General features: G+C 42.1%; 1 protein-coding gene across 1 annotated transcript; it reads right to left on the reverse strand.

Annotated features, from left to right (window-relative positions):
* Positions 1–3,068: 3,068 nt before the first annotated feature.
* On the reverse strand, positions 3,069–6,165 carry LOC308282591 (uncharacterized protein; the record flags this gene model as incomplete). The annotated part of the gene is made up of 2 exons (XM_080722978.1): positions 5,818–6,165; positions 3,069–3,518 (listed from the first exon to the last, which is right to left on the reverse strand). The coding sequence occupies exons 1-2, from the start codon at positions 6,133–6,135 to the stop codon at positions 3,069–3,071; spliced, it is 768 nt and encodes a 255-aa protein (XP_080579104.1). The 5' UTR covers positions 6,136–6,165.
* Positions 6,166–15,370: the final 9,205 nt, after the last annotated feature.

The raw sequence follows: 15,370 nt of genomic DNA on the forward strand, positions 1-15,370 counted from the left end.
GGCGCTCACAATCACACAGCTGCTTTTTGAGTTGTCTTCCATTACCGGTGTAGCAGGACATTCTTGCGTTAAGTTAACCACATCCATTTGGGTTTTAACTTTTAACGATTCCGGTTCCTTAGAGATTCATCCTTAATGATCCAATTCCGTTCCCTTTTAACCATTCCTATAGGGCAGGGGTTTCAAAGTGGGTGACGGGGCACCCTGGGGTGCCGCAACGGCAGTCCAGGGGTGCCGCGAGATAATTTGATGAAATCGGACTCTTAAAATATATATTTTGTATAATTTTAAACTTGAATTATGTAATTTTCAGTCAGTTCTAAACATAAATGGCTATTATCTTGTTTTCCTCGCAAAATAATATGCTATAAATATAAGGTGTTGGGAGTGATAATTATGAATATAATGTAGGGGTGCCTCGGATGAAAAATATATATAGGGGTGCCCGAGCCAAAAAGGTTTGGGAACCCCTGCTATAGGGGGTTCCAAATGGTCCCTTACAGGTCTGTAACCCTTATGGCTCCATTTGTACACTCTCAGAGTTATGGTGGTCCTTGAAATTCAAAGGTTTTAGAACCACTGGTATTGTAATTGTATAGCAGATGTTACCTGATGAACGAATATGCACGAAGGGCTGTCTTTGTGTCGGGCACGTCGTGTGGCCATTGAGTGTGCTTTTGGTCAGCTCAAGGGCAAATAAAAGGCCCTTGGGACATAAACACGGATCACCTGCCCTGCCCTATGTCATTGTCTCCACCAGCCGAAGGCTTGTTTACTCCTGCTTTGTCCTCCACAATTGTTGTGTGGCCAGCAAGGAGGCTGCGGATGAGAAAGTTCTCTATGTTGGCAACCATGGAAGAACGGAACACACAGCCTTAAACAGAGTGTAACAGATATATACCACTGATACCAATGAGGCTGAGGGCAAGAGAGTGAGGAGGGTTTACCCTTAACCCATTTAGAACGGGTACACATTATTGTGTATCATTATTTTATGCTTTAACTATTGAAAAAACAGCCGATATACAAGCTCACGTATATCTACTATTTTTCACTGGTTAAAGCATTCAATAATTCTAGGCCTAAATCAAAAAGACTAAAGACAAGCTGATCTTCTTTTGTAATATACCAGGATTGTATGTACATGTACCTTTGATGATGCCCCGAGACTTATTTTTTTTAATCCCTTCACTTAAAAATTAAATAAAATCTGAATATTATCTCTGATTTGATCTGTCTACAAGCTCAATGTGTCACTTGAGGCTGCATTTCAAGCTTGTAGATTTTCCATTTTCTATACTTTGACACTGTAGTAGTAGTATAATGGTCAATGGAGTTAATGTCCATGAAAGGGGTTAAAATACTTTTGGAAAAGCTGCAAAAAGTATTTCTTGAAAATAAAGTACCACCTTGTATAAAACGTATTTGAATGTTTAACAACTTTGTACTTGGCCATTTCCCTGGCAGACAAAGGTTTTGTGTTCCAATGTTGTAGAGGTGAGACATAAGCAACTGCATAGAATGCACTCAGATGGCTAGATTGCAGTGTTGAGAAAAGTACAGATATTTTAAAGGCAGCAATAACACAATATAAAAATGTTACTAAGTAACACAAATGTTTTTTTTAAAGTGAAATGGACGCTTACAGATCCATTTACGCTCTAAATAGTTACATTATTGGTAAACATCTGCATTGCTTCACTTGAGTAAAATGTACTACTTAATATACATCAGTTATTAGTTTAAATACATAAAAAATATATTTGAAAGTGGCAGATCTACAAGCTGGTAGTTATCAATTCAAACTTTATTTAGCACACTTAAAAAAACTGACCAGAGTTCAAGTGGACAATACAACAAAAGCCAGAGGTAATCAAGTTAATTACCCAAAAAATATACAAAAGGATATGTTGCTATATACTACACATAGCATAATAACCCAAACTGGGTTCCAATCTTAAGAGGTCTTGACAAAAAAAAAGATTAAAGTTGTGAGTCCTGAGGTAAACATGTGGATTCAACCACTATTGCACATCTCGAAAATAAGGCACAACAAATAACAAGTGTGCAAAAAAAACGCACTAGTCTACCACTTGAACCGTCTTTGACAAAAAGACAGAAACCAGTAAAATATACTGTATAAGGTGTCTGAGCATAGCAACGGGCGTAAGGACATTGTTTATCATGCATGAGAGAACACTCTATAAAAAAAGTCTGTATAATGTTCTAAAATCCTGTGCAAAAGTAGTGAGGTACGTTGTGGAGTGAAGTGAAGCTCGGTGCTTCATTCGACTTCAATTGCTTGGGTGTAAGAAACTGATGGGGAGGAGGTTGGTTTGTCGTTGTGGGGTGAATTGGGCTGGTTCTGGTGGATGGGGGGCCGTCATGAAGGCTGGTTCTGGTGGATGGGGGGTCGTCATGAAGGCTGGTTCTGGTGGATGGGGGGTCGTCATGAAGGCTGGTTCTGGTGGACTGGGGGTCGTCATGAAGGCTGGTTCTGGTGGATGGGGGGTCGTCATGAAGGCTGGTTCTGGTGGACTGGGGGTCGTCATGAAGGCTGGTTCTGGTGGATGGGGGGTCGTCATGAAGGCTGGTTCTGGTGGACTGGGGGTCGTCATGAAGGCTGGTTCTGGTGGACTGGGGGTCGTCATGAAGGCTGGTTCTGGTGGATGGGGGGTCGTCATGAAGGCTGGTTCTGGTGGACTGGGGGTCGTCATGAAGGCTGGTTCTGGTGGATGGGGGGTCGTCATGAAGGCTGGTTCTGGTGGACTGGGGGTCGTCATGAAGGCTGGTTCTGGTGGATGGGGGGTCGTCATGAAGGCTGGTTCTGGTGGATGGGGGGGTCGTCATGAAGGCTGGTTCTGGTGGACTGGGGGTCGTCATGAAGGCTGGTTCTGGTGGATGGGGGGTCGTCATGAAGGCTGGTTCTGGTGGATGGGGGGTCGTCATGAAGGCTGGTTCTGGTGGATGGGGGGTCGTCATGAAGGCTGGTTCTGGTGGATGGGGGGTCGTCATGAAGGCTGTTGGTGAGGGTGTACGGGATCTGGAGGGATGTGGGTCGCTGGCGGTCATGAATGCTGACGGGTGCCTGTGGGGTACGGGCCAGGGTGCCTGTGGGGTGTAGTGGGGTACGGGCCAGGGTGCCTGTGGGGTGTAGAGGGGTACGGGCCAGGCATGAACTGGAGTTGTCCATAATATCCACTGCTGCCACCGTGGGGGTGTACAGTGCGAGGTGGGTCAATTAACTGCCTCATCAGGGATAACATTTCCTGAAAACTGCTCGTCATGCGGTCCAAGCTTTCTGCATGGCGTCTGGACGATTCCTCCATGCGTCTGGACGATTCCTCCATGCGCCTGGCTGATTCCTCCATGCGTCTGGCTGCTGCTTCCTCTCTGCGTCTGGCTGATGCCTCCATGACCTCCAACATCCTCTGTGTAATTTTGAGATCTTCGGCCATGAAGTGTTCAGCTGTGAGTCTTCTCTTCAGCCTGTTGGTTCTGTGGCCTGTCAGCGATGACTAGAAAAAAAGCGTCGAAAAATCATGTTATTACTTAGAACCAATGATCAAATACATTGTTGTTCATCATGTTCTTTGATTTAGCGAGAGAAAAAAGGAAGACGACTGTCTTGTCTCCTTCCTGTCTGTGCTGTCTTGCGATTGTATTATGAAACGGGGGGGGGGGGGGGGGGTTAGGTTAGGCCCTGAGGTTAGGGTTTAGGTGACACCTCCATTTAAAATAATGGAAGTCAATCTTCTGAATGGAAATGTTTCTGAATGGAGATGTGCAACCGGGACACACACCTGAGAACGCAATGTGTATTCCACGCAGACAGCTAGTGTTGTATAGAGAATACATTTGAACAGCTATAGCAGGGGGTCTTCACAAACATTTTCATTGATTTCATTGATAGATTCACAAACTTGTTTCACAGCACTGTCATCAGTCGGTTAGATGTGTGTTAATGTGTGTTTTTCACCATTTTAAAAGAATTATCCTATCACACAAAGATTTGGCGGCCCCCCTGTAATAACTCTGAGGACCCCTTGCTGAAGACCACTGAGCTATATACCAACTACAACATGTCCCTAGTGCCCAGATGCCCAGTCATAACAAAAGTATGGTGCCCAGATGTCACTAGTGCCCCCTGTCCCACTAGTATTCGTAATTTCCCCATTATTGTGTGTATAGAGTTTTATTAATAATTAGAAATGAATGTTTCCTGCATTTTTGGATGGAGGGAACATGGCACCTTTTTTGTGGGGATACGTGGGGAACATAGAACCTGGGGAACATAGGTACGCGGTAGCCGCAAATTGCAACACTAGATTTTTTTATACTCGGATGAATCTAGGGTTGCAATACCTCCCATAGGGATCCAATTAGCCGCAAATTGCAACACTAGATTTTTTTATAATGGGATGAATCTAGGGTTGCAATACCTCCCATAGGGATTCAATGCATGAAAACAGTTTTTTGCTAACTGATTGTATTAAATGACTTCAAACTCACCAATATTGTGGCTCTATGGAAAGCTTGGAATTTACTCTTGCTAACTGCAAAGTGTTTGTTTCTGAAAAATCCACCGTGGAATTGTTATGATTTTATTTTCTGTCAAGAAATTCAGTTCGGGTGATTATTTTTTCTAAGTGCTGGAGTTTGGAAGCGCTCGTGGGAAGTCACTCAGCAGTCCTGTGTACCAGCTGGTTCTGTCACATAGCCTAATGCAGGAGGCAGCGGGACGTGGTGTTATAGACGAGTGCTTCCTAAATTCATGACGTTGAAAAAAAACATGGCTGCTCGGATTTTATTAACAGAAAATAAATCATAACAATTCTTCGGTGGATTTTTCAGAAACAAACACTTTGCAGTTAGCAAGAGTAAATTCCAAGCTTTCCATAGAGCCACAATATTGGTGAGTTTGAAGTCATTTAATACAATCAGTTAGCAAAAAACTGTTTTCATGCATTGAATCCCTATGGGTGGTATTGCAACCCTAGATTCATCCCATTATAAAAAAATCTAGTGTTGCAATTTGCGGCTAGGGATCCAATGCATGAAAACAGTTTGTTGCTATCTGATTGTATTAAACGACTTCAAACTCACCAATATTGTGGCTCTATGGAAAGCTTGGAATTTACTCTTGCTATCTGCAAAGTGTTTGTTTCTGAAAAATCCAACGTGGAATTGTTATGATTTTATTTTCTGTCAATAAAATCCGAGCAGCCATGTTTTTTTTCTAAGTCTTGAACTTAGGAAGCGCTCGTCTTCTATAACACCACGTCCCGCTGCCTCCTGCATTAGGCTATGTGAGAGAACCAGCTGGTACACAGGACTGCTGAGTGACTTCCCACGAGCGCTTCCAAACTCCAGCACTTAGAAAAAATAATCACCCGAACTGAATTTCTTGACAGAAAATAAAATCATAACAATTCCACGGTGGATTTTTCAGAAACAAACACTTTGCAGATAGCAAGAGTAAATTCCAAGCTTTCCATAGAGCCACAATATTGGTGAGTTTGAAGTCGTTTAATACAATCAGATAGCAAAAAACTGTTTTCATGCATTGGATCCCTATGGGAGGTATTGCAACCCTAGATTCATCCGAGTATAAAACAATCTAGTGTTGCAATTTGCGGCTAGGTACGCGGTAGGGTCCCTGTGCAGCCTATTTGAATTTCTCTGTGTACAGCTATATACACTACACAGTATTTAGGTCAAAATGTCCCTCTTTTACAAATGAATCACTGTTATTACAACAGTGAGAGCATAATAGCAAGCATGTCTAAAGTAAACCTCAATCATGAATGAACCTACCTGGAGCAAATCCCTGCGATTAGTAGTAGTAGTAGTAGTAGTAGTAGTAGGCGACTCTTCAAGAAGGTCGGCGCTGTCGAACCCGGAGCTAAAGGGGCCCGGGGCAGGCCAGATCTCGGCGCACAGCTCGAACCCTGGTCCGCTCCTCTCCCCCGCGTCCACCGCGGCCCAGTATTCCCAACGAATGCCCTCCAGCTCGGCGGTGAGCCGACCCTCCGTTATGGCGCTCACATCACGGGGAAACGTGTCTCTGTCTGCCGCTGGCTGCTGCTGCAGCAGAAGATACTCCTTCACGAAGTTCTCCGTTATCTGGGACATGTTGTGTGTGGACAGGCAGTCCCACTCCCAGGCAACGTTCTTCTCCTCCTGCAGTTTCTTTGTTTTAAAGTCCAGTGTGACCCGAAGGAGAAGCTCTGCCTCGTCGTTGCTCCACGAAAACGTTGGTGTTTTTCTGCCGGAGGAGGCGTTCGTCGTGTTCGCTGCGCCATCGCTGCTCGTGTTGTTTGTTTATGTTGTTGTGAATGTGAATGTGAATGGATGGAGAGTGAAGCAAGAAGACAGTGGAGATGGGACGTTCGCGAAAGAATCGAGTCTTTTGAGCGGCTCTTTGAATTGAACGATGGGATGCGGTTGGCAGTAACCGTTCCTCTCTTTTTTTCTCTTTCTTTCTTTCTTTTTTTTGATTTTATTTATTTATTATTATTTCATTCTCTCTCTTTTTTTTATCAATACTGCAATGTAGAAATACTCTGTTAAAAGTCTGGAAGTACAAAAGCATTGGTATCAAAATGTACTTAAAGTAGCAGAAAGTGCTCATTATGCAGAATGTCCCATTTTCACAGGTTTTCCAATGAATAAAATGTAAACGGATCATTTGAAAATATAGCTATTTTCAAATGGTAGAAATGTATATGGGGTTCAATTGATTTGTAAATCTAATCAAAATCTCCCAAGTAACTAGTAAGATTAGTCTATTGAACGGCTCTTTGAAAGGAACGGATCCCAGAGATCCAGCTCCCTTCAAAGAGCCATAAATCCCATCTCAATAAAACATAAAAGGGAAGGAAGTCGCCCTCGTACGCGCATGCGCATTCTCTCTTCTTGGTGGTTTGTGTGTGGCTTCACAGTGGCACCTGTTGGCCGGGCTTATGTACTACAGCATAAGGTAGTAGCTTAGCTTGGTGGTTGGCTAAAATAAACAACATCATCACACACTTCTGTGGAGATCTGGACGACATGTTCCACCTCAGAGCCTTCGTGTCGGAGCGGCTGTCCGCCGCAGCCGTGGACATCTTTGGAGAGGTGGAGAAGAGCCTGTCCTTGTACCAGGTGGAAGTGTCCAGGTCCAGGGAGGAGATCATTCTCCTGCGGCAGCAACTGGAGCTTCTCAGAGACAACAACACAGGTCAGCAGCAGCACCATGCTATCTCGATAGCTGACAACTAGAACCAGCTCTGCTCCATAGCGTTAGAACCTTCTTATTATAACTCTATGGTTAGAACGAAGCAGTTCAACTGTTAATTAAGGAGAACTCCTTGGAACGCTATGGACCAGAGCTAAGGACAGTGCAGGGCAGCTCTGGTTTGATTGATTCAGTACTTTATTAGCCGTTTGGGAGAAACTCTGCTTTGATGGATTCAATAAATGGTAAATGGTGCATTTATATAGCGCTTTTAATCCAAAGCGCTTTACATAGATTGTGCATTACATTCACCCATTCACACACACATTCATACACCGGTGGCGGAGGAAGCCATGCAAGGCACCAACCTACTCACCGGAGGCAATTAGGGGTTCAGAGTCTTGCCCAAGGACCCTTCGACATTAACTCAGGGGGAGCCCGGATTCGAACTGGGAACCCTTCGGGATTTATACCCTTCGTGCTCTAATACCAGTTTCTCTACCCCTGAGCTATGCCGCCCCTATACCATACCCTTTATTAGCAGTTTGAAAAGAAAAATCACAGGAAAGTACAGTTCAATTTAAATTAAAATTACATTTATTGTCTTGAGAAAACATAGCCTACTTTTATATAGAGAAAGCAAGCAACAGTTGAAAAGTGGGAACATAGCCTATAGCCTACAGTTGGTAGGGGTACAGCATTGTGTGAACAGAGCTAGTCACATTCCACACCACTCCACTCCACACCGCCCACTTGTGCCAGGTTTTCCACTACAAGGACCTGGGTAGAGTCAGAGTGGTGTGAAAGTGGTACTAAACGTGGTACTAAAAAGCCCCTTTTCGACTGCAGTTTTAGCACCACACCACACCACACCACACTACACCACACCACACCACACCGCACCACATAAAACTTTCTACATTTTCCATTACAAAAAACTATCCCTATCGGTAAGAAACAAATTGACCCTTTTAACTGTGATTATAATACAATATAAATTTGTATCAACTATCCTAATTATAATAATCTACACTATAATGGATTATAATCTGTGATTATAATACCCTATAAAGTATTAATGTATTACTATGATAATTATTATAATACACTTTAATAGATTATAATAGTGGTTATAACACAATATAATCTATTATCATGTATTACAACTATATCCTGGTGGTCTAAATGAAAAGTCAGTGAGTGATCAGTCATTATGAAGTGTTTGGCCCTGTTTGGCCTAGCTCAGACCTACTCTAGAGTGGATACTTTTTAGTACCCTGTTTAGTACCACTTTCACTCCACTCTACCCATGTCCTTGTAGTGGAAAACCTGACACAAGTGGGTGGTGTGGTGTGGAGTTGGGCCTGTGGAAAATGGGCTTTGTATCCAATCTAGAGTAGGTCTGAGCTAGGCCAAACAGGGCCAAACACTTCATAATGAATGGTCTCTCACTGACTTTTCATTTAGACCACCAGGATATAGTTGTAATACATGATAATAGATTCTATTGTGTTATAACCACTATTATAATCTATTATAGTGTATTATCATTATCATAGTAATACATTAATACTTTATAATGTATTATAATCACAGTTATAATCCATTATAGTGTATTATAATTTAGGATTGTTGTAATACAAATGTATTATGTATTATAATCACAGTTAAAAGGGTAAATTTGTTTCTTACCGATAGGGGTACTTTTGTGTAATGGAAAATGTAGATATTTTTATGTGGTGCGGTGTGGTGTGGTGTAGTTTGGTGTGGTGTGGTGCTAAAACTGCAGTCGAAAAGGGGCTATTGTGTCGTTATATACTTGTTATACAGGGCATAACGCGTTTTAAAACAAATGGCACCAATCTTCTGCTGTCACTTTGGGACCAATAAGTGTTTTCCCAAAACGATTTAAAATAGCATTTAAAAAAAAGCCTCGGATTTAAAATGCATTCAAAGGTATGTGAAGTAGGTCAGAGAGGTCACTTAGCCGCAAATTGCAACACTAGATTTTTTTTATAATCGGATGAATCTAGGGTTGCAATACCTCCCATAGGCAGCCAATGCATCAACATATTTTTTTACTATCTGATTGTATTAAACAGCGTCAAACTCACCAATATTGGGGCTCTATGGAAAGCTTGAAGGAACCTCTTTCTATCTGCAAAGTGTTTGTTTCATAAAAATCCACCGTAGACATGTTTAGGAGCTACTTTCTATCAAGAAATTGGCTTCGGGTGATTCTTTTTTCTAAGTGCTGGAGTTTGGAAGCGCTCGTGGGAAGTCACTCAGCGGTCCTGTGTACCAGCTGGTTCTAAATGTCACATAGCCTAATAGCAATGCAGGAGGTAGTGGGACATGACGTTATTAAGACGAGCGCTTCCGAAGTTCAACACTTAAAAAATAAACCATGTCTGCTCGGATTTCTTGTCAGAAAGTAGCTCGTAACATGTCTACGGTGGAGTTTTATGACACTCTTTGCAGATAGAAATAGGATACTCTGAGCCTTCCATAGAGCCCCAATATAGGTGAATTTGAAGTTGTTTAATACAATCAGATAGCAAAAAAACTGTTTTGATGCATTGGCTGCCTATGGGATATTGCAACCCTAAATTCATCCGATTAAAATAAAATCTAGTGTTGCAATTTGTGGCTAGAGGTCACTCAATGTTTTGTAGTCCTTAGGGTGGTTGTATTCCATTCACTAGCGGACAGGCTTTCATCGCAACAGTAGGTGGTATGGGAATTTGTTGTTGTTGGTCATGTTTTCAAACACACTTTGGGTGTGTGTGTAATCTGTGGGAATTTAGTATGTGTCTCTGATGTCTTGGTATAGTGAGCAGGTGGTTAGAAAGTGTAGCTGGGTTAGGGTTAGGGTTTCCAGCACATTTTGTGGTAACTTAAATTACTAGTTATGTTGTGGAATTTGATTTAATTACAAAACATACATTATCCACATCATCTCCATACATTTCGACAATCTCCAAGCTCATTGCAAATCTGCTATTTTCAAGGGATTATTATCCATCTATACCTACATTTTAGAACTGCAGCCAGCGGTTTTTGTCAGTTTGTGTGTCAGACACGACCAAATGCAGCACTCCAATTGGCTAGGAAGATCACGTGGCAAACGTGCCGACGTCCTCACGCACACGTCCTCACGTCACACCAGCGCCACACAAAAGTCAACACAGAGAGACAGAGAGAGAGAGAGAGAGAGAGAGAGAGAGGGAGAGGCTTTACAGTCCGTGGGTCTAAACAGAAAGTGAAACTTTACAACGAGAGAGAGAGAGAGAGAGAGAGAGAGAGAGAGAGAGAGAGAGAGAGAGAGAGAGAGAGAGAGAGAGAGAGAGAGAGAGAGAGAGAGAGAGAGAGGCTTACGGTCCCCGTGGCTCTAAACCGAAAGTGAAACTTTACAACGGCATGGAGAAAGGCAGCACAGCAGTCCTCAATTATTCATTACTAGAGGTTCGCATCTAGAGTCCACGCCCGCTTCTTAACTAAAAAACTGGTTTTTTCAACAAAAAAAAAGTGTTTTGAAAAAAAAAAAGTTACAAAAAAAAGAAAATATTTTTTTTTTTAAAAGGAAAAAAAAAAAAAAGTAATAAAAAAAGTAATAATAAATAAATAAAAGAATTGGGGGGGGGGGGAACTATTGTGGCGGAACTATTTTTTTTTTACTTTTTTTTAGTAAAGAAGCGGGCGTGGACTCTAGATGTGAGCGGGCCGTAGGCCCGCGAACCTCTAGTGTTATACAGTTAACAACTTGTGAAATGGAACATTCTGCATATTGAGTACTTTAATACTTTTTTGTACTTTAAGTACATTTTAATGCCAATACTTTTCTACTTTTACCCAAGTTAGAATTCCTGACATTCACTCTTAACATAGTATTTCTAGATTGCAGTGTTATCACTTTTACTTAAAGGACCAGGTCACCTCTGGGACAACCAGATCTTATTTTATTGTTGTGTGGGACACGATCAACACAATCCTGAATAATGTTTTTGTGTTCAATCTGTGTTTTTAGATATTTTAGTATTTCAGCAACGTTTCAGCATGCTACAACTGGTCATATGATGCATTTTGCATCATATGACCAGGCTGAAATACTAAAATATCTAAAAACACAGATTGAACACAAAAAACAACTCAGGATTGTGTTAATCGTGTCCCACACAACAATAAAATAAGATCTGGTTGTCCCAGAGGTGACCTGGTCCTTTAAGTGAAACATTTACAGTATAGTACTTTTTCCACCAATGTTAATTATTTTGTGTCTGCTTTGATTGCTAACTTTCCCCACCTGTCTTCTCCTTCAACTGTAGATCCTCTGCAGGACCACAAATACATCCCCCCCGTCCTGCAGGAGAACAGCCAAGGACCCCCGGGGACCCCGGAGGCTCCGGTTGAAGAGAAAGAGGAGACAGAAGACTACCGCGTCACAGAGTTCCTTCCAGGACCTTCGGTGAAGACTGAACATGACGTGAGGACCAGCTGCACGATGACTCAGCCAAACCCAGAGATACCGCAAATAAAAGAAGAGCAGGACCAGTTTACCATCGAGGTGGAAGTCTGTCCCACTCCCGATGTCGTGAAGAGCGAGCCGGACGACCAAGACGGAGCCGAGATGGAGTTGACGTACCGATCACTGACCTCCCATGACGGCGATGAGCAGTGGGTGATGGACGATGATGAAAGACAGCGTTTGTGTGTTGTTGAGTATCAGAAATTCAATGAGCTGAATGTGGCAAAAGGTCTATCTGATGGTAATGAGCAGGCAGGAGTCACAACAACATCACCTTGTGAGGAGGATTCCACGTCGAAAACCTCTTGCCACTTTTGCAGCAAGTCTTTTCTATACATGGGCGCTTTATTGAAGCACATAAAAACACACCACAACATGGAGAGCAATTGCGGAGTTTGTGGGGAAACTTGCGCATCCAAGGATGAGTTGCAAAGTCACTTAAATGACGCCCACAGCAATAAATGCGACGTTTGCGGAAGGACGTTCTCAAAGCGCAGTTTACTGATCGCGCACTTCACTACGCACACGGGCGTGCGGGAGCACCCGTGTAACATCTGCGGAAAGGCGTTTTACAGGAAGGATCACCTGGTGGCACACGCGAGGACGCATTCCGGGGAGAAGCCGTATTCGTGTGACGTCTGTGGCAAGGCTTACAGCCAGAGCCAGAATCTGACTATCCATAGGAGAAGCCACACAGGAGAGAAACCGTACGAGTGTTTAGCGTGTGACAAACTCTTCAGCACCCACAGTCAGCTCAAGACACACATGAGCTACCATGCGGATGATAAACCTTACACCTGTGACGTCTGCGGTAAACAATATAGACAATGCGGACAGCTGACGAGACACAAGAGGATCACGCACGGTGGAGAGCGGCTGCACGTTTGCAAAGTTTGCGGCCTGCGGTATAAGTATGGTCCGAGCCTGAAGGCCCACTTAAAAACCCACGAAAAAAAACATGACTAAAGATCGCCCAGAATAGCCGATCTACAAGCTCGCAACGTAAAAACATCACCAATGCTGGTGTTCTAGTGGTTGGATTCGTTGATGAGCAGTTGGACAGATGGACACAGGAGACAAACACACTCACTGGTTGATCAAACTGTGCCAGGTGCTGTGGACAAGAACTGAACCCATTATTTACCAGTAAGACTCCCTAATCGGGAGATAAGTGACCGTCAGGTCGCATACACAAACTTTAGAAGGCAATCGTTGCCAATCAGGAGGGAATATGGGAAATGGGACAGATCCATGTTGATGACATGACTTTAGAGATACTGTGTACAGCTGTGCGTGATTTTAGGCCAAAATCTGTAGGAGCAGTGTCCAAAAATGTGTTTTGCAAAAATCGGCCTCATGGTGGCGCTAGAAGAGGGCTATGTGAGAAATGAGAGGTGACTTACGGACAGACAGACGGACAGCCGGGTGGAGAGCTTTTCATTATAACTGCTTTTTGAGTTGTCTTCCATTAACGGTGTAGCAGGACATTCTTGCGTTAAGCTAACCACATCCTTTAGGCTTTTAACGATTCTGGTTCCTTAGAGATTCATCCTTAATGATCCAATTCCGTTCCCTTTAACCATTCCTATAGGGCAGGGGTTTTCAAAGTGGGTGACAGGGCACCCTGGGGTGCCGTGAAATTGGACACTTAGAAAATATATATTTTATCATTTTAAACTTGAAGTATGTTATTTTCAGTCGGTTCTAAACAAAAATGGCTAATTTCTTGTTTTCCTCACAACATAATATGCCATAAATATAAGGTGTTGGGAGTGAAAATGATGGACATGAACACGGATCACCTGCCCTATGTCATTTACTCCTGCTTTGTCCTCCACAATTGTTGTGTGGCCAACAAGGAGGCTGCGGATGAGAAAGTTCTCTATGTTGGCAACCATGGAAGAACGGAACACACAGCCTTAAACGGAGTGTAACAGATATATACCACTGATACCAATGAGGCTGAGGGCAAGAGAGTGAGGAGGGTTGACCCTTAACCCATTTAGAACGGGTACACATTATAGTGTATCATTATTTTATGCTTTAACTATTGAAAAACAGACGATATACAAGCTCACGTATATCTGCTATTTTTCACTGGTTAAAGCATTCAATAATTCTAGGCCTAAATCAAAAAGACTAAAGACAAGCTGATCTTCTTTTGTAATATACCAGGATTGTATGTACATGTACCTTTGATGATGCCCTGAGACTTATTTTTTTTAATCCCTTCACTTAAATTAAATTAAATAAAATCTGAATATTATCTCTGATTTGATCTGTCTACAAGCTCAATGTGTCACTTGAGGCTGCATTTCAAGCTTGTAGATTTTCCATTTTCTATACTTTGACACTGTAGTAGTAGTATAATGGTCAATGGAGTTAAGGTCCATGAAAGGGGTTAAAATACTTTTGGAAAAGCTGCAAAAAGTATTTCTTAAAAACATGCGGGAACCCTTTTATGTATCTGTACAAGACGTGAAAATAAAGTACCACCTTGAGCCTTGTATAAAACGCATTTGAATGTTTAACAACTTTGTACTTGGCCATTTCCCTGGCAGACAAAGGTTTTGTGGTCCAATGTTGTAAAGGTGAGACATAAGCAACTGCATAGAATGCACTCAGATGGCTAGATTGCAGTGTTGGGAAAAGTACAGATATTTTTAAGGCAGCAATAACACAATATAAAAATGTAACACAAAAGTTTTTTTTAAGATGAAAAGTATTTCCATTTGGCTCCATTTGTACACTGTCAGTTAAACTTGTAAGGGTCAAATTAGAACCCCTTAAAGCATACACGTTGGCAACTGGCGGCCCAGGGAACCACATTCACTTATTGCGTCCCGCAGGTTAATACTGAAATGGTATTGATTTCAGCTGTTCCAATTCCATATGTGCAAACTTGACCCACTTTAATTGCTTCTGTATTAGTAGCTTAATGACAAGTATTAAAACGTTACATGTCTTTTTTTATGTTGAATGTAACATACGTATATCTAAATGCATTTAAAGTGAAATGAAAATGTAACTTCAGGTTCACCATTCAAAAATGGCAAACAGCAGAACTACAAGCTCAAATCGCATCGCAATGCATTCGGCTATTTTTGCTACTTTTGTGTGACAGAATCACAGAGTAGAGCATTCATTTACGAAAAAAGCTCAAACCCAAGATAACTGCCCGATAGCATATGCAATGTGGTCCTCTGGAGTGAGTGTAGAAATACAGTGGTCCTCTCCATCATTAAAGTTGCCCAACCCCTGCCCTAAAGGAACACAAGAGTCCCTGAAATCCACTTTGAGAACTACCAATGATTCATGAACGAATAATATATTCATAATCAGTACTCAAGATGACTAATGCTGTCTAAGCACTAACCTTGTGGTTAGTGCTGCTTTTGACCGAAAAAGCATCTTTATTTAGTTGTAGTCGTAGTGTAAAATGAAACCAAATGGACGCTTACGGATCCATTTACGCTCTAAATAGTTACATTATTGGTAAAACATCTGCATTGCTTCACTTGAGTAAAATGTACTACTTAATATACATCAGTTATTAGTTTAAATACATGAAAAAAATATTTGAAAATGGCAGATCTACAAGCTGGTAGTTATCAAATCAAACTTTA

The sequence above is a fragment of the Nannobrachium achirus genome (assembly GCF_963921795.1).
Source record: "Nannobrachium achirus genome assembly, chromosome: 4".
NCBI lineage: Eukaryota > Metazoa > Chordata > Actinopteri > Myctophiformes > Myctophidae > Nannobrachium > Nannobrachium achirus.